General features: G+C 43.6%; 1 protein-coding gene across 1 annotated transcript in view; it reads left to right on the plus strand.

Moving 5' to 3' along the window:
* LOC135921741 (ribosome biogenesis regulatory protein homolog) overlaps positions 1 to 21,960 on the plus strand; it is a 43,262-nt gene that overhangs the window by 9,837 nt on the left and 11,465 nt on the right. Inside the window, exons 6-11 of the mRNA XM_065456041.2 lie at positions 3,240 to 3,321; positions 7,164 to 7,271; positions 12,775 to 12,821; positions 13,107 to 13,214; positions 15,922 to 16,020; positions 19,317 to 19,351. Of these exons, the coding sequence (XP_065312113.1) occupies positions 3,240 to 3,321; positions 7,164 to 7,271; positions 12,775 to 12,821; positions 13,107 to 13,214; positions 15,922 to 16,020; positions 19,317 to 19,351 (479 nt within the window). The remainder of the gene's footprint in view (positions 1 to 3,239; positions 3,322 to 7,163; positions 7,272 to 12,774; positions 12,822 to 13,106; positions 13,215 to 15,921; positions 16,021 to 19,316; positions 19,352 to 21,960) is intronic.

Consider the following 21,960-nt stretch of genomic DNA (forward strand, 5'->3'; position numbering starts at 1 on the left):
CACAATTAAATGTGACATTTATTTGTTTTCTTGATTTTCTCGAAATGCTAATTTTACCCACCCAGCAAGACATTTACTGTGATATATCAGTAGCTATCATAGATATAGTACTAATTTTTTTTGTAGCATGAAGCTAGATGTTTGGAGCACCAAACATAGGAAACAGTTTTTCAATTTTCTTTGTTTAAAGTTTTTAAAATTTGTCTTTTGTCTGACTAATGCATGGCCATGTTCAGAACAATGGAGTTCAGTGCACTATAAAGTAGGAAATATTGATCCAACCATAAAAGTTCTTCCTATGTTGTGAAGCTTGTGCTTTCTTCTATTGGACCATATGTCATTTGTCTATTTTTGTGCAGCGGTTATTTGTCTATTGTAGTAAGAAAAAAGACATCGTAAAATACATTGTTTTCTTAATTAAGTAATGAAATAATGAACCTACAGAAAAAATAACTGCATTTTTAGAATCAGGAGAAGAAACTAAATAAGCACGCCAATTTTTATCAAGTTTGGGTTATAAATAAATAATGATAACTTTTAATCACCATGTCCCCCCTTAAGCAGATGCCCCATTTTATTCCTTTCATCACTTTCCACGCGTCTGTGAAAAAAAAAAGAAAAAAAAACCTACAACCACACTGCCTTGGCATTATTATTTGTAGGCTTTATAATACCGTATTTACTCGCATAATGATCGCACTCGCGTAATGATCGCACCCCTAAATTTTGTCGTCAAAATTCGATTTTTTTTTATTCCCCGCGTAATGATCGCACCCCGAACTTGCCGCAGCGATATGTCGTGTGCTAAGTCTAGCTAATAATGATCGCGCTTACCATCTGTCGAATGCTACGCGAACGACTTTTCAAGATGAGCCAAGCGACCTGCACGCACCAAACATTCTTAAGTAGATACCTCATTTCATTACTTTCATCACTTTCCGCACATCTATGACAAAATGAGGTACAACCAAACTTGCCTTTATTATGGGTTGGCTTTATAATGGTTGATCTCAACAAAAACAATAAAGGCGCATTTCGATTCTTTTCATCTGCTTTTGCACTCGTGAGCACGCAACAAATCGCGCGCGGCAATGATAGTAGCCACGTTTACTCTGATACGTTCAAAGTGTACCCTATTCATACGCCGACGCTTGTAACACAGCTAAGATATTCGCCCACCCTTAGCGGAAACGTGCCGTATTAGGATAGTAGTGAAGACAGATGTCACAGTTTCCGCAGCACGTCACCCATGCATTTCTATGTCACTGGCAGCTAAGCGCGCCCACCTGTTTCTGTCCCCTCAAAGTGGACATGGCTACGTTACTGCCGCAAACTTGCCGATATTAACGATATTATTCATCACTGATACGGAAGAAACTGTTTCAATACACGTAATGTACTCACGAGAAGAAAAAAAAAATCGCGTTCGGCGCGCTCGGCTTGCTCCGCCGGCCGCCATTTTTGTTTTGGTGTCCCGCACCCGCAATCTCGCATCCCGCAGCAAACGCGGGGCGAAAAAAAAAAAATTTTTTTTTCGCATTTAATCCGCGTAATGATCGCACCCCTGAATTTGCGTCAATTTTTCTGACAAAAAAAGTGCGATCATTATGCGAGTAAATGCGGTAGTTGTGGTCAACAGCAACAAAAAAAGGCGCCTTTCAATTCTTCTTGTCTGCACTCGCGGGCACGCAACAAATCACGAGCGGCAACGATAATAGCCATGTTTACACTGATATGTTAGAAGTGTACCCTATTCAAATGCCGATGCTTGTACCACAGCTAAGATGTGCACCCATCCTTAGCGGAAACGTGCCGTATTAGGACAGTAATGAAGACAAATGCCGCAGTTTCCGCAGCATACCCGCCATGTGTTTCTGTGTCACTAGCAGCTAAGCATGCCCATCTCTGTTTCTGTCCCCTCAAAGTGGACATGGCTATGTTATTGCTGTAAACTTGTTGATATTAACAATATTATTCATTACTGATACGGAAGAAACTGTTTCAATGCTTGTACGTAATGTACTCACGAGAAGGGGAAAAAAATGTAACGTTCGGCTAGCTCCGCCGGCCGCCATGTTTGTTGACCTGTTGTCATCTACAGCAAATGTGGGATGAGAAAATTTTTTTTTCTTTTCGTGGGAAATTTAACGTGCGTAATGATCGCACCCCTTAATTTGTGGCAATTTTTTTTACAAAAAAGTGTGATCATTATGCGAGTAGATACGGTAGTTTCGATTTCATCTTGTGGGCTGTTTCCATTTGTTGTATCTTAAAAACTGTTGCCTATCCGGTTTCTAATCTCTCAAAGGGTCACCTCTAGATGCTTGCTCTTGTATTGCTCACAGGGATGTGATTACCTCTGTTCACAGGCCGGCACTGGTATATACAAACAATGCCACCATATGCAAACAATGCTGCCATGTCTGCGTTTTTTTTTTGTGGAGACTCGGCTCGCGAAAACTGATTGCCCCTCTTTGGCGCTGAAATGAAAGATTACTGCAAGTTTTTGATTCGTTAATTTGTTTCTGATGGTTGTGCAACCACTTAGTTTTCTTGTGTGCACTCACGTACACAGTCCAATTACACTATAGGCAAGGGCGCTGGTTGCTGTGCTGCAAGCGAGTCGAGTGGTGATTCCTCTTATGTGGACTGCTACCCAAGTGCCGAATCAGAGTATATCTATTTCAGTGTATACATTTTTTATTGTTATTATAAGTATTTATGGAAGCCCATTTGTATCCATCAGTAAACAACACATGTTTACCTACGGATGACATTTTTTTGTCATTTTATGGTGACTAAAAATATTGCCCAATATTTTTTCTGAGGTAGGTCAGCCTGAAGATTTTAAATCTGCAATAAAAGAATTTGACTCGGGGTTTGCACCTGGTGAAAGAAATGGACCTTCCGAGGGATTAAGTGGTTTTTGGTCTTATTTGATTGAAAGCCATGTGTTCAATTGTATAATGACATCTGTTTATATTCTTCAGCCTCAATATATGCTTTCATGTTATGGTGTGGCTATACAGGATATTGTGGTACAGTCAATTTCACTGTGTGATTTAGCATTGTAACAGGCTACACGGTAACCATGATTACGTGGTAAAAGGCCACACATGCAGTCTTGAAGAAATAAATGTAGAGTTTGGACTAGCAGATAGTGTGCACCATGGAAAAGTTCAACATTTAAGCATGTTTTCTTGAGCGGTTAAATAACGCCTCAATTCTTTTACTCGCAGGACTGGCGACCTCGGTATGGCTACAAGCGAGTCAAGGTTGAGAAGGAGAAGAACTGGCTCGTCGAAGTTCCTGAAAACAAAGGTAGGTGGTCAGAGTAATGTCAAATGTTGGGCTAGCTGTTTATGCTTGATTCAGAACGAAGCAGCGCACCTTGGGACTAGGACATAGAGCAAAAAGTAGGCTTGTGCGAGTATTCTATATCCGATACGGCTTGAATTTCAGTATTCGAAGTATTCGAGACCATCAGATACGTGTATTTTCCCGTATAGTAACCCACCTCTGCCTGTAGACTGCATCCCCAATAACACCATCTTGGAGAGAAAAAGAAAAAAACAAAAAAATCCGTGCTTATAATTTGCAGCCATAGCCATATGCAACAATGAAATTTTTGTAAAAACATTCTCTTCTCATGGATGCATGAACCATCCACATCGTACCTTCGGGCAGCGGCTCTGTTCCCCACTTCTTTGGTTACGCTGATGGCAAACTCTTTGCCCCAATAGCATGGTTTAACGTGTGCCATGCTGCTGGTAAACTACACCTTGAGGCAAAAATTCTCGCTGCTGTGGCTCCACACCTCAAGGCAAAATTTGATTATAAGTTACCCGCACACCAATTTTTCTGTTGAAGTTTTAATATCTTTGGTGCGGGTTATGTGCACAAAAATATGATATGAGTCACATTGCACAGCTAATAGCCAAGACAAGTCAAAGACGAAGTCGTTTACAGTTGTCTACTGATTTCGGCACCATCACCTTCTCTACTTAACCAACGTATAACAGCAACTGAAGTTTCAGGTGCTGTAAGGTGTAAGGCTCGATTTTTCAAACATATCCACACGCAATAGCATTGATCATGGCGGCCATGAAGATACAGTAAAAGCTCGTTAATTCGAACCACAAGGGGAAGCCACTTCAGTTCGAATTAACGAAAGTTCGAACTAACGAAAGTGAAGGAGAGCAACAGTACACTGCGATTTGGAAGCAGTAGGGCATGTCAGAAATTTGGCGTGTCAGAAAGTGATGGCGTGTGCCGCGGACACAGGCCATCTTCAAGTCGAAGCTCTGGGTCCGACTGTGCCACACCACCGATGTCCACCGAAACGAACGTTAGCCGAGGCTTAACACCATCACAATGAATCGCGACGGCCAATACCTCCTAAGCTGAAAACAGAGGTGCACAACCGATGAAGACTGCTGAGACAAAGACGCTGAACATCTGAAGGTGGCGAAGGCCCTGATTCGTTGGTTGTTGATTGCAAGCGCAGCTGCGATGTACTTGATTCGCTGTGTTTTAGTGCTTGCCGTGCCATCTCCACAGAATATTAGCAGCTGCACAAGATTTGCAAAGCCTCCGAGATTCGCAACGGGCAAGAAGTCTCGGAGGTTACGTAGAACGGAGAGGCGGCAGCTGCTGCTGCCTTCTGGCTGACCCCGCGCCGGTTAAATTTTTTTCCGATTTTGCCTCCACTCGCTGTTCTCTCCGTTCCGGAGGCAATGCAGCCTTGTGTGTAGGCAGTAGGCGCGTTTCTCTGGCCGTGTGCCAGGCGACCATAGTTTGAATTATCCGTGAGGGAACCTTCTCGCGTTCGAATTAACAGACTTTTTTATGCATAGACTTCTGTGGAGCTTGGCCGGACCAAATCGTACAGTTCGAATTATCCATAAATTCGAATTATTGAAGTTCGAATTAGCGAGCTTTCACTGTAGTGCCATTCAGGTTGTACCCTGTACTCTCACTTTCACTGGCGAGATGGTCTTTCGACTTCCGGAGAGCCGTACGGCCGCTGTGGATAGATTTGTATTGATGAGACACTAAACCGCAACTTTGGTGGCCGACACCCATCAAAGTAGCGCTGGTTAGGCCGAACAGCTAAGGTATGCTCAGTGGTAGACATCAAACCATTGCAGGAAGTGTGCCATTCATGGGTGATGGGGCCCGTAATCGCACTCAGGGGCTAAACTGAGGACTTCGAAAGCGGCGAGCGTGCCTACCAACTTCGTCTGTGCGTTTGCAGAACAGAACGGTTTAAGCTCGTTTATAGACAGAAAGTTTCAAGCCGAACTTTCACGACACAGCATAAACTGCCGGCATCACACAATCAAGATCACACTTCACAGCATCGTGACAATGCACATTGTTTGAATGCGAAACGCTCCCATGGCATCACATTACAAAATCTTAAATACACTGAAGCATAACAGTGAGCAATATTACCTGTAAACACATTTTCTGTGCTGCTGTAGTTTAAGCAATGTTTAACTTACATTTTTGTATGAATGAAAATGTTTGAATAACAGCACTTGGAAAGTAAACCAACTCCAGAAAGAAGGCTATTTTCTTTTGGCAATGACGAAATTTTTTTTTAGATTCGTTAACATCTGTCATTTGTGTCGTGATTTTATGCAAATATCATCACTGGAGTCTACGCTCCTTACAGTGGGCCCGCATGAAACAGACTTTTGGGTGTAACAGACCATATTTGAGCGTAGTTTGTTCTACCCATTTTCTTAATGCAACGAAGTTTGCTTTTACCCGATCGCGCTACAACGGACTATTGGCTGCAGCGGACGAAATTAGCATCAATTTTTTTCAAAATGAAGTCGACACGGGCTGGCAACTGACTTGTGAAGGTTAGCCGGCGATCATGGCTCAGTATCGTGCGTGCGAGGGAGGAAGGCGGGGCGGAAATAGAGGAAATGCACTGTCTTCTTTTGCGCCTGAGGCATGGGAGGGGGAGGGTAGGCGAGAGAGAGAGCGTTCTACTCTGGCGGCTGCTGCTTACGGTGTGGCTGCCATATCTTGAAAGCAATCCGTGATGTTTGCAGAGTGCGCACAGTGCTGGCAGCTTCGTATGCGCTGTGCTTTCGACGTTTAGTTTGCTTTGAAGCGAGACAGCACGAAGGTCAATTCGCTCGCTGCTGCTGCTGTGCTTATCTTGCTTAATTTGGTAAGCAAAAAAGTTGCAAAGCTGCAACTTTTTTTTTGTTTTTTACTTTGGACGTTCGTCACGCACACTTTTGCAATAAAGTTGTTAGGTATTGCAACGAAAGTTTCGGGAGTTAGCCATTTCAGATATTACAGACTTCGGATAAAGCAGGCATTTTTTGTCGGATTATGAGGGTCTGTTGTAACGATAGTCGACTGCATTCAGGCTCTTCGCTTCGAAATTCTTCAACACTAAGTACTGTTTGCTTTGACTGTGCATCGACCCCCCAAAAATTAATATTCGCACAAGCCTACCAAACAGCCAAACAGCATATAAGACAGATCACCATCTTTCAACTCTTTTGGGTTGAAAGACTATACTTCTTGTCTGCTCTGATACTTGCTTTCAGCTCTTATGAGCTGCACTTGAGCAGTTCTGGAGCAATTCCACAGCTACAACACTTCTACAAGTGGTGTTGACGAAGAGAACTCATCAAAAGGTTGGCATCAAGCAGAGGCTTCGTTGATGATTCTTCTTGGGTCTCCGTCCTACTTGGTCCTGTAGTTCATTGTCAGATTCGACGACTGTTAAACTCAAAGCATCCATGATAGGCATGAAGGAGAGCAGTGTCATTAACGTCTGAGAAATTGCTGTAGCACACCATGCATCGTGAAAAGTGTTCTTTAACATGACTTGATGGGCGAGTTGGTTTCACGTCTTAAGGCAACAAAGCAGTAAAGAAAAGGGCACAGACAGCTGATGCCAACAGTTGGCGCTCGTTATGTCAGTTTGTTTCTTGTGTCCTTTGTCTTTCCTGCCTGCTGCCTAAGTAGGTCCTCTGGCGCTTATCTCATACTACTTTTATTACGAGATAACATTTTAGTTGTGCTCTTTGTGGTCACTTTTTAACAAAAAATCTGTCTTTTAGTAAGCACCAACTAGGACCGGAAGAAGCTCTTCTGAAGTGCATGTTCACATCTTCTGTCATCCGCAGACCCCATGGGAGACTACCACGCTGACCTGAAGAAGAAGAAAAAGGAGCGCGTGGCCAAGAATGAGTACCAGCGGCTCCGGAACATTGCCCGAAACCACAAGGCCAAAGGTGAGAAAGGGCCCCTGCTCCTTTTGGCGTATACGTCTCAGAATTAAGGTGAAACTTGCCGCTAACGGTTTGAAGTAGTAGTGATGATTACTTATGTGCTGTATTTGCTTGATTCTAACATACTTTTTTTTTTGCTGAAAGCTTTTTTAGAAAAGACAACTGTGTTTGAATCGAGTATAAAACCTAAACCTCAATACAGTAAAATCTCATTAATGCACGCCTCGTTAGTTCTAAAAATCAGATAATTCGCACTTAGTTTCAGCAAGGGTGCATAACTTTTAATGGTACGAAACTTTCAGTGAGGGCGGAATCGGGATTTAGATCACGAAAATTGCTCTAACGTCAATTTTGCAAAAACACTGATTTCTGCATCTAAAATACCTAATTTATGCTGTGTGTAAACAGTTTAGCTATATATGCACTCTAAGTGCCCGAAAGACATAATTTTGTCAGTGCGGATGGCAAGAAATGTACTTAAAACCGCTCAAGGACACCAAAGTGCCTGGAGCCATCTCTCGCTTTTCCTGCCGCCGAGCGCTGTCATTTTGGTATGGTTCCAAAGCTATAAACTTCGCCTTTCTGTCCAGCCTCCTTGCCTACCAAAGCAGCACAGAAAAAGAGCAAGCATAAAAAAGTCAGGGGCTGTGTGACGCACTCGGCCTTTGTATTGGCTCAGCGTGCCAGCATGCAAAGAGGAGCGCCTTCCAATCAGCGGTTGCCCCGGCAACTGGTGCATCGATGCTGCTGGCGGGGGGCTGGACTGCTAAGCCTGCTTCAAAATTCTCTTCGATGGTCGTTTCATTGTTGATCTCGCCATAATCATAAGTGGAAAATTTCACCTTATATTTAAAAGCTTGAAACTTGACTCTAGTATGGAAACCAAGATGCAACTCTTATCTTATCATACAGTAAGCAAGAGGGGGTGGTATTGCTTGTATCGGACAAGCAATAACTGGTGATTGGATTGCAACAGACCAAAAAAGTCAACTTATTGTGCAATCCCGATGCGGTGCCGCGGTAGCTCAATTGGTAAGAGCATCGCACGCGTAATGTGAAGACGTGGGATTATTCCCCACTTGCGACAATTTGTTTTTTTCATCCACTTTCATAGTCATTAATTTATCATTTCTTTAGTTCAATTACATTAAGTACAAGTAATTTCTCCTATGTTGTCCTTGGTTTCGTTGTTTGTTGGCTTTTTATGATATGATTTATAAAAATCGAGCCCCTCGGGGAACCCCCTTTCTTCTCGTTTCAGTAGTGTTACAATTCATGAGGCCAAGTTCAGCGTGACAGCATTTGCAACATTGTTTCATAATAACAGTGAAGACAACACAGTGTAATGGCACCAAGGCAGTCTGTGATGGCACCGAGACAGTGTGCAACCCGATCCATCACACAGGCGCCCATGTTAGCATGCTTATGTTTCGCACTTTGTTTTGCCGTCTGGCAGTTTACATGTATGTGAGCACCAATGGAGCATGCTCTCAGCTGTTTCTGTACTGTCACGACAGATGGCAGAATTACAAGCATGTTGCACCCTTTGCTTCACAGTTCACTTTTTAACGGTAGGTTCCTGTCCAGGTTTGTTTGGCGTGTATTAGGTAAAAAATCGTTGCAGATGTGGGCCAGTCTGAGCCACCAGTACATCAAGGGCAAGGAATCTGTCTAAGCGATTTCTCATTCATACATCTTAGAAAAAGAATGCGAGAAAAAAAAACATACTAAGGTGGAAAATATATGACATGGAGTCACTAAATAATTTCGCAGACTGAACTGTTGTTAACATCTACGTAATGCAAAGTGTTACACGAATTATTTCAGCTTGATATGCCCGTGCACACGGAGCAGGTGGAGCATGAGCTACCTTGTTGCTTTTGTGGCTTCACCAAGCTTACACGTTTGCGTTCCTCGAATTTGGCCTGGGCCTACAGCTTCTATGTGCAGGGCATTTTGGTAGGAAGTCTTGAAGCACCTACTCTGCAAGAATCATTGCAGCACGAAACATTTATGCGCGTTGAGTTGCTCGGGTTAGACCGGCCCAAGATGCACTTTGTCATGTGCCTGATATGTAGCGTTTTAACACGGCGACAGAAACCGATATGCGGTGGTGGGTGCCTTCTGCTCTCAATTGCATGTGCGTCATACATTTTATTGTTCACACGGTATCTAGTGGGTGGAAAACGTATCATTTGATCACAGCCTGCCGATGTACTGAACATTCGTGTTGAATCGTGCTTTCCAGGAGCATAATAACCGATAAAAGAGAAGCATAACAATGCTGGGTCATTTTTTGTGTTCTCAATTAGGAATGCTAGCGTCATGAAATCGTAAGAAACGGGATCATATCAATGAGTTTATGCTCTACAAGTTGTACTAGGAGTTCGTAGCCATGACTCATCGCTGACATTGTCGTCATGCGGTCATTTCCGGGCTCCCACACAGGCTGCGTTTCTGAACCATGATGTCTGCTTTCAAACTGCAGTTGTATGCATTCCTAGTTCATCTCCAATGTGGAGGTGGTAAAATGCGATATGAGGAGCAAAAAGTATGGATTACCGACTTGAAAGAATACGCACAAAGAAGTTTTTGTCTATTTCACTGGCAAGATAAACTTTATACTTTGAAACCTCGTTAAACTGTAGTTTTTATTTTATTTATTATATTTACATCATACTGCAGACCATGTGGCCCAAGCAGGGGGGGCAGGGTAAAAAATAAAGATACACGTACAAAAGGCAGAATTGCAAAAATATGAAATTCAAGAAATGAAACAATAAAGCAATAAGGCTGGAGCTTGGAAAAAGTACGTACTAAACGGTAGTACTGCTTAACCGAAATAGCATGAGATCGCCCACTTACCTGTCAAAAATGGAAATCAGAGAGAGTCCGATGAAAGGGGGAAAAAACATGCAGTATTTATTCACTTTGCGCAACAAAAGTGTTATTTTATTTTGACACCGCGGCGGCCTAACAGCGACGACTGCAGCCTCATACTTACTGTAGCTGCAAGCCAGCTTTTCAGCCAGGCCCATCTTCTCAGCTAACACTCGCATGGCAGATTCCTCGTTGGCGTTACATATTCTCCGTGCACGGGCACGGTAGCACTGCAGATGTCGCCGGGCGCCTTTTTCATTGCGGAGTGCTGTTTTTGTCGCGACGATTGCATTCATGAGGCTGACGTAACGCGCAGCTTCTGCCACTGTCGGGCCTGAATCGCTCGTGGTGTCACTTTGCGTGTCGTCCTCATCACTGTTGCTAAGCAACACTTCGGCAACAACAGAGGCAACGATGGCGAAAAGTCGAACCTCGTAGCCAACATCCCTTTGCGGTCGCAGCAGCGCTGCCAAGCAACTTCTTCCCATTCAAAATGCCACACACCGTAGCCAACAGTAGATCCCTGTCATGTGCCAGTGCCGACTTCCTCATGTCACGTTCGATAGCACAATGCCTAACTTTTCTTCTATGCTGAGCACCTGGCGTCTTCCTTATCCGAGCTTTGGCATGACGCGAGTCCTTCTTTGCACGACACCACAATGCTCTCTGGCACGGCGCCGAAATGATGTTGATGCGGCTTCACGCGCAAACGCACAGGGCCCTAGGAGGCCATTGTTCTGATCTATGGTTCCAATCTCTGAGGCTTGTTGTTCTGCCGGGCAACCCGATGGAGACGACGCATTGCCGTGTTTGCGCAATGCAGAGTGGAAAAACTACGTGTTAGCCGATATGTACGCAATGAATGAGCTGGCACGGTTTATGCGGATACAAAACACATTATGTTCAATGGCCGCTGAGTCGGGGATTGTACATTACTATTTTTAAAACGAAACTACTGCTTAAGCGGGTATGGTTTAACAAGGTTTTACTGTATTGCAATCATTGATAATTACGTCTGAAAGTGAAAATTCCGGGCTTTCGCATAGGTTGCATTGGTGGCTATTCTTTGAGTGACGTTTCATACCGAGCACACCGTCACACAAAATGGGTGCGAAACTCCACTTAAGGGGGGAGGCAGCCCTCGAAAACCGAAAAAGTTGATTTTTGAAAAACAATATTTTTGGGTTGTATGTCTCATAAACTACCTGTTCTGTAATTATCAGCACCTAATTCAACTGCAAAATAAAAAGAAAGGCGACTTTTGCGGCCACCATGGCCTACAAAACATTCACAAATGCCGAAATGAAGACAAACTTCATGCGCGTGCCATTCTCGGCCCATGTGGCCTTGCTGCGCCATCTTGGTGTTGTTTTGTCTGTAAATTCTTTGTCTCTGTTTTGCCACCTTGCAAAATGGCGTCAGTGGTGCGGTTGAGGCGCTATTGACGTTTTCTCGTGATACGATGCGGAGTGTTGATTGGCCGGAGCAGCGCATTCAAATCACGAGGGCTAAAGCGCGCATGCCATTGGCTGCTGCGCGGACGGCGGCGAAATGGTTGCGAAACTCCGCTTAACAACTTCACTGTAAACAGTTGCGTGCAAATTTACGTGTCCAATGGCGGTGTTTGAACTAGGCTCCCCTAGCAATGGTGGTGTTCTTGTCGCAAGGCCTGTGTGGGTCAACAAGAGGTCCGTGGGTGAGCATTAAGGAAAAACTACTGGCAGGGCCTTTCCAGCTCAAGCCAGCTTTATTAAACGCTTTTTTTTGTTTAACATATCAGTGGGATCAAGTGTGTCTGCAGCTACTGCTATGCTGTTTTCCACAATGCATGCATGGAACGACTGAATAACAACCTTATCACTCTCCATCCCTTGTGCAGGCCACTGCTTGCATGCGTCGTTGCTGCTTAGCAGCATGTTGCTTATCAAAAGCAACAGTGGGTCATTTTTTACCTCCTTCCCTTCTGGCAGCTGGCTCTTAGAGGTGCTATGTGACAATGAACCGCCTTTGGAATTGGTCCAGGTCGTAACGGCAGAAGTTGTAAAATTTCTTCACTGCAGTACTTACAATAATTTAATCACCTTGCCGCTGTCATTGTCAGTGCCATTGTCATCACGCACAAACCTTTGTTGGCATTACACAGGCATGTTACATCATCTGGTAACACTTTATGGAACACCAAATGATGCTAGAGAGCCAGCTACCTGAAAAATGCTTCGCATAGCATAAATTTCCACAGTGCGGGGATCTGCTTATGCGCACCACTCATCCGAAACATTTGCAAGTGAAAATACACATGCAAATTATTAGTTTTGTTTTGGATGATGGCTTTCCGTTTTGCTTGTCACAAAAGCGCATCTGATATGCATAAGCTTTGTAAAGTCGAAACTGCAGATCAAAATAATTATCACAGAAAAAAGGAAATGCTTTTCAGTGATGGTAAGCACGAGAAATGAAAGCAGCTGACATAATTTATTTTGTTATATCAAAGTTCTGCTCTTTTAGAATTTGCTCACTAGTGTGTACATACAACGATGCAACAGAAATTTCATACCTCTTGTTCTACTGGGTTACACTTTTAACACCACTGTCTTACATCTAATATACATTCTTTCCCACAACGCAGTGCCGAAGAACCTGTTCCTGCCGACCGAAAACCTGAACAAGGATGAGGTGAGCTTGTTTTATCGTGTTTATGTCGTGAGTTTAGTATGGGCCCGGGAAATTGAACCAGGCATAAAAGCAGACAGGACACAAGAGAAGAGAAGTGGACAACACTTCTGTTGTCCACTTCTCTTGTGTCCTGTCTGCACGCCTCACCTTTTTTTGCATAATGGTGCATTGGAGTACGCAGTGCTGTGGACAGTGGCTATTACGAGCTGCCGTCGAAATAAGTTTTGCGCAGTCTCTAGTGATCTGTGCATGGTGTCCAATTCTGGGGTCTGCCACTGGTTGCAGGTCTCCAAGGCAGTGACTGTTGCCAAGGCGGCGACAGCATCACACGGCAAGTTTGCCGGCACCTTAAAGGAAGAGAAGAATGTCAAAGTTCGGCGCGCCAAGCGCAAGGTGTGTTGCCTTCGTTGTTTACTCCAGCTTTCGCAGTTTGAGTTGTTTGAGTTGCATTTGTTTGAGTTGTGTGAGTAAATTACCCTTTCTACAATGCCAAAAGAAGCCACTCTTATGGCAAGCACCACAGTAAGCCAGAAAAGTTGCAAACAAATAAAACCTTGAAGTTTCGGCACCAGCTCGTTCTGAAATCGTGGAATTCCAGCAGCATCTGCTCTGGTCTAGCTTAGTTTTTATCAGTAGAGATTGATGACATCATATTCTAAGAAAGCCAGAGACTTGGCAGTTTCATGACCTTTTACTGGGCTGCAACTCTCCCATAACCGAAGAAATTCTTTAAAATATGTGATGTTACTCTGAGGTAGGTACCAGCACTTAGTTTTTTGGTACAAAATTTGATGGAGAGAGCTTTGACCTTATTTTGTTTTTCTACAACTCAACCTACCAGCACAAAATTAAAAGTAGAGATTTGAAAGTCAGTTTAAGCTGACTTAGTATTTCATTTTAGTGTCTCTCCAAACAACTTTTTGACAGCATTATTGTAAATGTTATTATGCATAATATTCACATAAAAAAGTCTTACTCAAATGTCTGCAATGTTATATAGCTAAACTGCAATGTTGCAGTTCAGTTGTGGACATCAGATTTTGCTTTTACAAATACCGAAATCAGCGTACCTGTCATCAGATTCCTTGCTGTGGTTTAGACATGCTCGGCATGAATGATGGTGAGAGCAAGAGTGGATGCATCACGGCACCGGCACTCCGTGCTACATACTCTAGCAATGCCACTGCCTGAGATGGTTGTCTTTATTTATATGCATGCTGTAGGTGTATACTGTTAAAGTTCATTAATGTGTATATTTATTGAAAACATCAGTTGCTGTCTGCCGTTTGCCAGGAAGCCCACTTCTTGCTCCGCCTGACGAAACTTGCGAATGCGCCATGTGAATGGGCAGCGTGTGGAAGTCAATCATGCCTGACAACAAATTCCAGGATGATAGGAATTTTTCAGAAGTCCCGGCTTAGTAGTACATGCTACATTTCAAATATTGCGAACCGCTTTTCAGGCCATGACGGATGGTGCGAATAGTCGAACTGCAGCGCGGTGAGGAGGACCCAGGGTGTTGGTAGTTCCACACACGCTTGCTGTTCTCCGGCCAGCAGAGCAGCCATGCCAATGTGCTAATCACATTCCTGTTTCCGGGGCAACCTACATCACTTTGCCTTAGAACCACCCCCTTGAGTCCCCCCCAAGAACAAAAACAAACAAACAAACAAAAAGGTGTTTGCTCTCAGAATTTCAGGATTTCGAATTTGTTAGCGTGAGAGCAATGGTACAGATCACGTAAAAATAATTTTACAAGCTAGAATCCCACAGTCCGAAGACTTTTGGGGCACCCATGATGAAAAATACAAGGATTAAAAATACATGGGTAACAAGAGAAGAAAAGTTACACTTATGGTGCATGTATAGTAGCTACAACAATATACAACAAAATCATAGCTTTAAGAAGTAAGACACGCAGCAATGAATACATAAAATGAAAGAATCCACATAATAATACAAGTTAGTAAGGACTGGACATAACAAAAGAATAAGTTGACAGAGGGAATTATTTCAGAACATTTTTAAATGTATAAAGGTTAGACAATCACTTTAGGTTGGGTGGCAAAGAGTTCCAGAATGAGATGGCTGTAAATGACAAGGTTTTTATTCCGTAATTAGTGCAAACTCCTGGCTATAATAACTTTCCTTCTGATGTGGAACGCACACACTTTTAAAAATGCGTACACGCATTTGAAACAGGCAGAAACAGTCAAACAAGATGGTGGCTATGACGTGTTTCCGGTGCCTCCAGTCGCTTTTGTTGCTTTGCTATTTTTGTAAACAAAGATGGCAGCAGCCACGGAAGCATGATTTAAGTGGGCAGTGAATACGTTTCAGCACTTTTAGGGCCCAGTTAGCATTCCGAATGTAGATAATATGGGGAATAATGCTCCGGCACATTTAGTCGATGTGGGATTGCAGTTTAATGACCATTCGTTGTCAAAAGATACGAAATGCATTGAATTCTATGGGCATTTGGTGTGGATACGAAAATATTTCGTTGCAGTGAGAATTTCGTTGTCTCTGGCTTTCCTTATCGTGGGGTTCAACCGTAAATGCATTTTTGATGCTAAGCAAGTCTGAAAGCTTGCTGGAAAAATTGCAACGCTGCCCAGAACATTCTTAGCTACTGCAGTATCTCTGTGGCCATGGTGTTGTGCTCGTGATAACAAGGCTTGATTTCCAAACACGGTGGCCGCATTCTGATGGGAGCAGAAGGCAAAAACGCCGATGCTTGTCAGTTTAGGCGCATAGTAAAAGAATCCCAGTTGGCTGGCTGAGATAACGGAGCCCCCTGCCCACTATCATAGCCCATTACATTTGATGTCACATGAAATTATTTTGTAGCTGACACAGTGTGAAGGGGCAGTACAAGTGAGAGCACAAACTGCGCAGCAGAGAACTTTGTAGTCGGTGTTCTTGCTTGTTCCGTCCTTTTGCGCTGTTTCACTTGTGTGTACCAGCTACAGCAAGTCAGTGCTCCATTTTGGTTCCGAGTTTTGTTGATGCAAGGACACTAGAGTGCCCTCACGTCACATGGTGTCTCGCTAACGCTGAGAGCAGTGATTGATGTGCTTGTTTTTCCTCTCTGTAACAGTTTGAGCCCAACTTTGGAGACAGCAGGAAGGAGCGGGATGCTCAGTTGAAGGTGTTCAACGAAATGCAGCGCAAGAAGCCCAAGCTCGACGTCAAGCGGGTGAGCGACAGCGCCGGCAGAACCGTTGCTGCCGTTTTTCTCTGGCTTGCAATAACCAGTCATTGACATTGGCCTTCTTAAGTCCGCTATAGGATGAATGCCCATTCCAGTGATTTCCGATTGCCCATGTCATGTGTCAGCTGACTGTATCTCGTCCCTGCAAACTTCTTGATTCTCATCACCTCACCTCTACTACAGTTTGCTCTGAAGGAATTTTTTCCTTTTCTTTTTTAAAGCATTTCTGTGCATTCATTTTAATTATATCAGTCTTCCACCCACCCTGTGTGCCACCGCACATATTCTTGGAAAGTTTGGCAATGGGTGACTCCAGTTTGTAACCTCCACTGCTGTCTCTATTCATGTTCTTTTTTACAATAACTGAAGAAGATGAGCATGCTCTTTCTTCAGCAGCAGTAGTGGCCTTGTTTAAAGCCTGCTGCAGGACTAAGGATTCTCCCTGCGATCTTCAGTTCTGCTTACATAAGCCAACTGCATCTTGTGGTTGCCGATTTCGTAATCTGATCACGCTGCCGAACCTTTCAACACCCTTGACTACTTATTACTGCTTGTTGCTAGGCTGCTTACTACATGCTTTCTTCTTGTGTTATTGGGTGCAAAACTATGTGAAGAAACACATGCAGCTAAAATTATTCACAGGGTATAGTTCACTTTTCATGATATACGCCAGTTTGCTCGAGTGCAATGCACATTGAAGTCGAACAGAATAGCAGAGGAAATGAAATTGACGAAATGCATGCTTGTCCTAACACCGATTCAAGAATCGTGTATGCTGGCAACTTCCTGTGATAATGACTTTCTTTTTTCATGTATGGCAAGTAGAACACTAGAGAAGAGGTTGGACATAGTCGCTACCCACTAGTCCCCTTGCGTTTTGCTGGGCGCCCGAGACACCACAACACGTCAGAAAAAAAAAAAATGACTATGTTTTCCATTCCTTGGCAGAGCATCTTTTCTGTTAGTCCTAATAGGCCATTCCTTTCAATGTAATCAAAGGGTGATTTTATTCTGAAGCGGCTGCCGTTCCGTACTGCACAAATGGAGGCTTTCTGTCTGTGAGCCTTATCAAGAGATGGTACTGCCAGCCTGAAAAAAAAAAAGTTGTCCAAATGTAGTAGGCATTCGGAATGAAGTCAACCATGTCTCAGTAAAATTAGATGAACACTCACGCGTACTTGAACCCACTCCTGTGCACGCTCAACACATGTTCGCATTGTCGCTGTTCCTCACTCAATCTGGCATGACTGGGCTCAACATGATTGCACTCATGCATGAGCGTGCTGATCTGTGCACGTAAAATGCACCCATGAGCAAAATTAATAAAGCAAAACAGGAGCACTTGTATTGATGTTAGTGGCAACACTGAATCAAGAGTCCAAGAAGACGTAGAGACCCCATAAACAAACATAAGCCCCATATCCAATAATTGCTTATGAGCATTTGGCAGTCCTATATAAAAACTTACGTGTTCGCACAAATCATATGGAGCAAATCCCAGATGATTTTATAAACGTATGGGTATCCCATATGAAATCCCGTATGATCCGTAATATTATGGGGCATGCTCTCATATGATGCTATATGGGAACATTATGGGTTTTTATATGGGATGCCCTTATGCTCATATAATCATATAGCCACATCGAGTTTGTGCCATATGATACCGTGTATACTTGTGTGATGGCTACAGGTATTTTTCAGAGATTTGGGGTGAAAATGGGTGCTGCGGCCATTACACGGAGAAAAAGACACATTTAAAAAATATATTTCCAGTGGCATTTGCCTTTATTGAACTACACTACTCGCTTATACTGGCTCTGGCTATTCTCGTAGCATGTCACCTGCTGGCTGGAATAAATTGTGACACCCCAAAGACTAGGGACGGCAGCATCTCGGAGGCCGTGCTTTTGCTACCTAGAGCTGCCGAAAACTCTGCATGGTGCCTTTTTTTGTCGCTGATGAAAAAAGACAGCTTTGGAATTCTTGCACCACACAATAGAAACATTGCCAGCCTCCTAAAAAATCAAGGGTGCTTATACATGGGGAATTTTTAAATACCTATATTACTTGGGGAATTTTTTTTACAAAGTTCTGGGTGTGGATTTTACACAGGTATGGCCATTACTCGATATAGGGTATCTGCGTACGACCCTCCCCCATCCCCTCCTATGTTCATTAGAGATTATTCGATATGGGACTTATGGGTTTTTTTCGATAGGGATGACATCCACCACTAAGGAAGACCACGAAGCCGGGATGTTTGTTTCAGGTGTGCCCAAAATGAAGTTAGTCCTTAGGTGTAAAAGAAGTGGAGAGCCAGGATGGAATGACAGAAAGAAGAAGAAGAAATTTACCGAGAACGCCCATCTTATGCAGGAGTGAGACGCAGATTAAGAAGATCCCTTTTATGGAGAAAGCTTACGACCTGCGTTTACTTACACAACATTAAACTGTGTCGTGCTAGCGCAAGTTACAGCAGGACAGCTCAACTAAGCTTCAGCTCTAGTAAGGATTGAACAGTGAGGAATGCGTCCTGCCATTCAGAAGATACTGATTGTTAATTCAGAACACTTTGGTACTAAGACGCATTATCATATGTGACGAAGTAAATGTGATAGGTTTTCCACCAATATCAGCATGTAATGAATGTATGGGGACAACAGATATCAGATATAATAAATGTATTTTCGTGTCAGAAGCGGCTGTTATAACGAGGTGCCAAACATATTTTAGAATTACCAAGAGTTGAGCCACTTGGTAGGGATACATGTCAAGAAAAACTTAAGACATGCAGACACAAACACAGGAAGAGGGAAATGGACAACACAAATGGCGACTATCAACTGAAATGTGTGGTAATGAAAAAGAAGGTAGACATAAAACATATCTGTGCATGGAATGGCAACACAACCCATCAAGCTTATCTACCACTCGTCTGACTGTTGATCTTCTTGTTCTCCACTGTGAGACTGGGAAAACACAAACGCAGACTATAAACTGAAGAGTTTATAGTCTGTGTTTGTGTTTTCCGTTTCCTCCTCCTTGTGTCTGTATCTGGATGCCTAACTTTTGGCAAAACATTGTCATAGTGGAACCTAATTGGCCATTCTGGGAAGCCAAAAAGCAATTCAAGGAGTTCGAAGACGTTACTCAAGACATTAGCTGCATTAGAAAGCCCTGCTATAGATGTCCTAATTTTTCTCCGTTTCTGATTGTTGTCTGTAGGGTGTAAGCTGATGACGCATTGATCACATTTTATTTGCTTGTCTCTGTTTCAGGCTGCCAACCAGTTCATTCACCAGGAAGAGATTGAGTGAGTGTCTTTCTGCTGTTTTGTTTATTATCCTTGGTAGTGGTGCAGATCTCACTGAAGCATCTATGTATTCATGCGACAACTTGTTCCTCTGTTTGGGACCCCAACCTTGCGTTCAGTGGCACGTGGAGAAAACTTTAATGGCACAGGAGCAAGGGTTGTGATGCACATGACGAAAAGCACACATCTGACTTCATGGCATTCCACTCATTCTGCTATGCTAGAATACATGAGATTCTCAGAGGAGCACCATGTTTCTGTACTCCTTACCATAAAAACTCAAGTATAATACGAGACATAATGTCAAGACTGCAAAAAAAAAAAAAGTTTTATCCTCATACAGTCGACTCCCGTTTCTGCAGCGCGCATATTTCCTGATTGACTGCCACCTTCTTTCCACACACCTTTAAAAATCATGTTGTGGCAACGTTTGAAGCGTATCAGCCATCCATCAGCAGAAATGTAGTTATTGATCCCCAACATTGCTACAAGCGATAAGGCTTTCACTGCAACAACCTCATTGCTGAGAGGAATTTTGTTGCACTGTGGTTCTCCGATCCAAAGCAGCAGTGCCTTCTCTAACTCTGGGCAGGAGCTGGGCTCATTTGCTTCCTGGACATATTAAATTAGTCATCCTCAAAGCATCCAGTTTAGAGCACTTGTTCCTGATGAAGTTCTAGAGTGTGATAGGCTTGATGCCGTACTTTCGAGCAATGTCTTGCTTGGTAGTGGCTCTCTTGTCAACTTCTTTCAAGACCTCGACCTTCATTGCCAGGTCAAGCACATAGTAGGAACTGTGAGTTGCCGTTGTCAAAAGTCACGATTACACTCAAAATCAGAAGCGTGGAACCACCACCTGCGCAATAAACCCAATGCGTGGCTGACATATGCTCGACAAAAGACAAGGAACGAAACAATTCGGCGTTGCCTGAACACTGTTGCAGTTTCACGAGGTGTGGCGCTGCGGGCAGCTATAATGGCAATGATACCATTACATGGAGCTGTTCTGGCATGTGAAAATTCGCGCAATTTATTAAAAAAATTAGTTGTCTCGAGGCTCTCGATTGAAAAGTAACTTCTTATTAACGAATATTATGGGCTTCTAACTGAATTTTTGATAACATTTTGCCATTGGATTGTATGCTAAAGTATTCCACTTCAAGTTAACCAAAAATTATCCGAAGTTCCATCCATACATTGCTTGAACGAAGGATGCCAGAAGAATGCCCCTATTGCTTCCCACATCAGGATACTTTACGCAGCGGAGAAGCGAACAAGTGTAAAATAGCGTAATGGTAACACTGACAAAATGTTCTATCCTTACAGTGAGCCCTGATCGGAAAACTGATCGGTTGACCTGCCTTTCGTTGTAAATGAAGCCAAATAAGTGCAGTAATAGAAGTTTCCTTCGGGGCATATGAAAGATCTAGACGCTGCTCCTTCGCCTTGGCCGTGAAAATCTTCTGCAACACATGAAAGCAGAGGCAATGGGCATGTTGAGATCTCATGCGGTCTGCCTTCCACTGCCGCCTTGGCAGGCTCCGCAGCCCTTGGCTAACATTGCAGTCTCTGGGCACCTGGGTGTGTACTGCATTACATTTTTTTGCTGGGGGAGTGCACCGAATGGGACAGCCGGAGCAAAACTTGCCAGCGCATGCAATGTCGGAGGCTATGGTTCGATATTCCTTATTTTCTAAAGGTGCATATGGCAAGTTCACCAATGGTAATGAGGTGCCAGCTTATGATGTGGGCCTACATGCATCGCAACCCTGTGATAAACGGAACGAGCAGAACAAAAGTACAGTAAAGGATGCATAACTAATGTGCGCATTGCATACCGTGAGTGCTTGAAAAGCACTCGTAGTAGCTTGTGTACAGTAAATGAAAGGAAGGGGCAAGTGGTGGCCAGTGGAGACAAATGTGGGCAACGTTTCATCACCGTGTCTATAGCATTGTTATACACATGAAAATGTGTGAAGTGGGGTCAGTGTACACTTACACAGTGTCACTTGTACGCTGGTGAATCAGGAAGTCTTTGCCCCCGTTTTTTTTAAAACCAAGTTACGGGTGTAAATGCGAAGTCAGCATATCCATTCCATGTGGTGGACCTTTCTTGGACCAGTCCGGCCTTATCTGCCGGTAGCGTCGGGGCACCGCTCTGTTGTCAGTTGAAGGTGGCGGTTCTGCTTCACACGCCCACAGTGTACGAGCAACTTAGTGTCATCTGTTTCCTGTGGGGCAAGGGACAAACGCCCATCGAAATCCACAGAGAAATGCAGCTCACGTACGGGGAAAGGTGTCTCGCTTTGAGAAGTAGCAGGGCAGCAATTCACATGCGAGGATGAAGGCAAGACAACAGTCCGACAGGGGTTCCACAGTCAGCCAGGTGAATTCTACGAGTACCTAGGGGCATCTCAAATTTAATGCTGTGATAGGACAAATGTCTGAACTAGTGTGGGAACTGTGTGGGAAGATATTGTAAGGTATGTATATTTGTAATTACCTGTATGTACAGTGCTCACGGAATGGAACATGTCAATTTAGGGCTAATTAATGCACATACTTTCATTTCCACCAGCTGCTGTTCGTGTCACATTGAAGTAATTTTG

The sequence above is a fragment of the Dermacentor albipictus genome, chromosome 8 (genome assembly GCF_038994185.2).
Source record: "Dermacentor albipictus isolate Rhodes 1998 colony chromosome 8, USDA_Dalb.pri_finalv2, whole genome shotgun sequence".
NCBI classification, from domain to species: Eukaryota; Metazoa; Arthropoda; class Arachnida; order Ixodida; family Ixodidae; genus Dermacentor; species Dermacentor albipictus.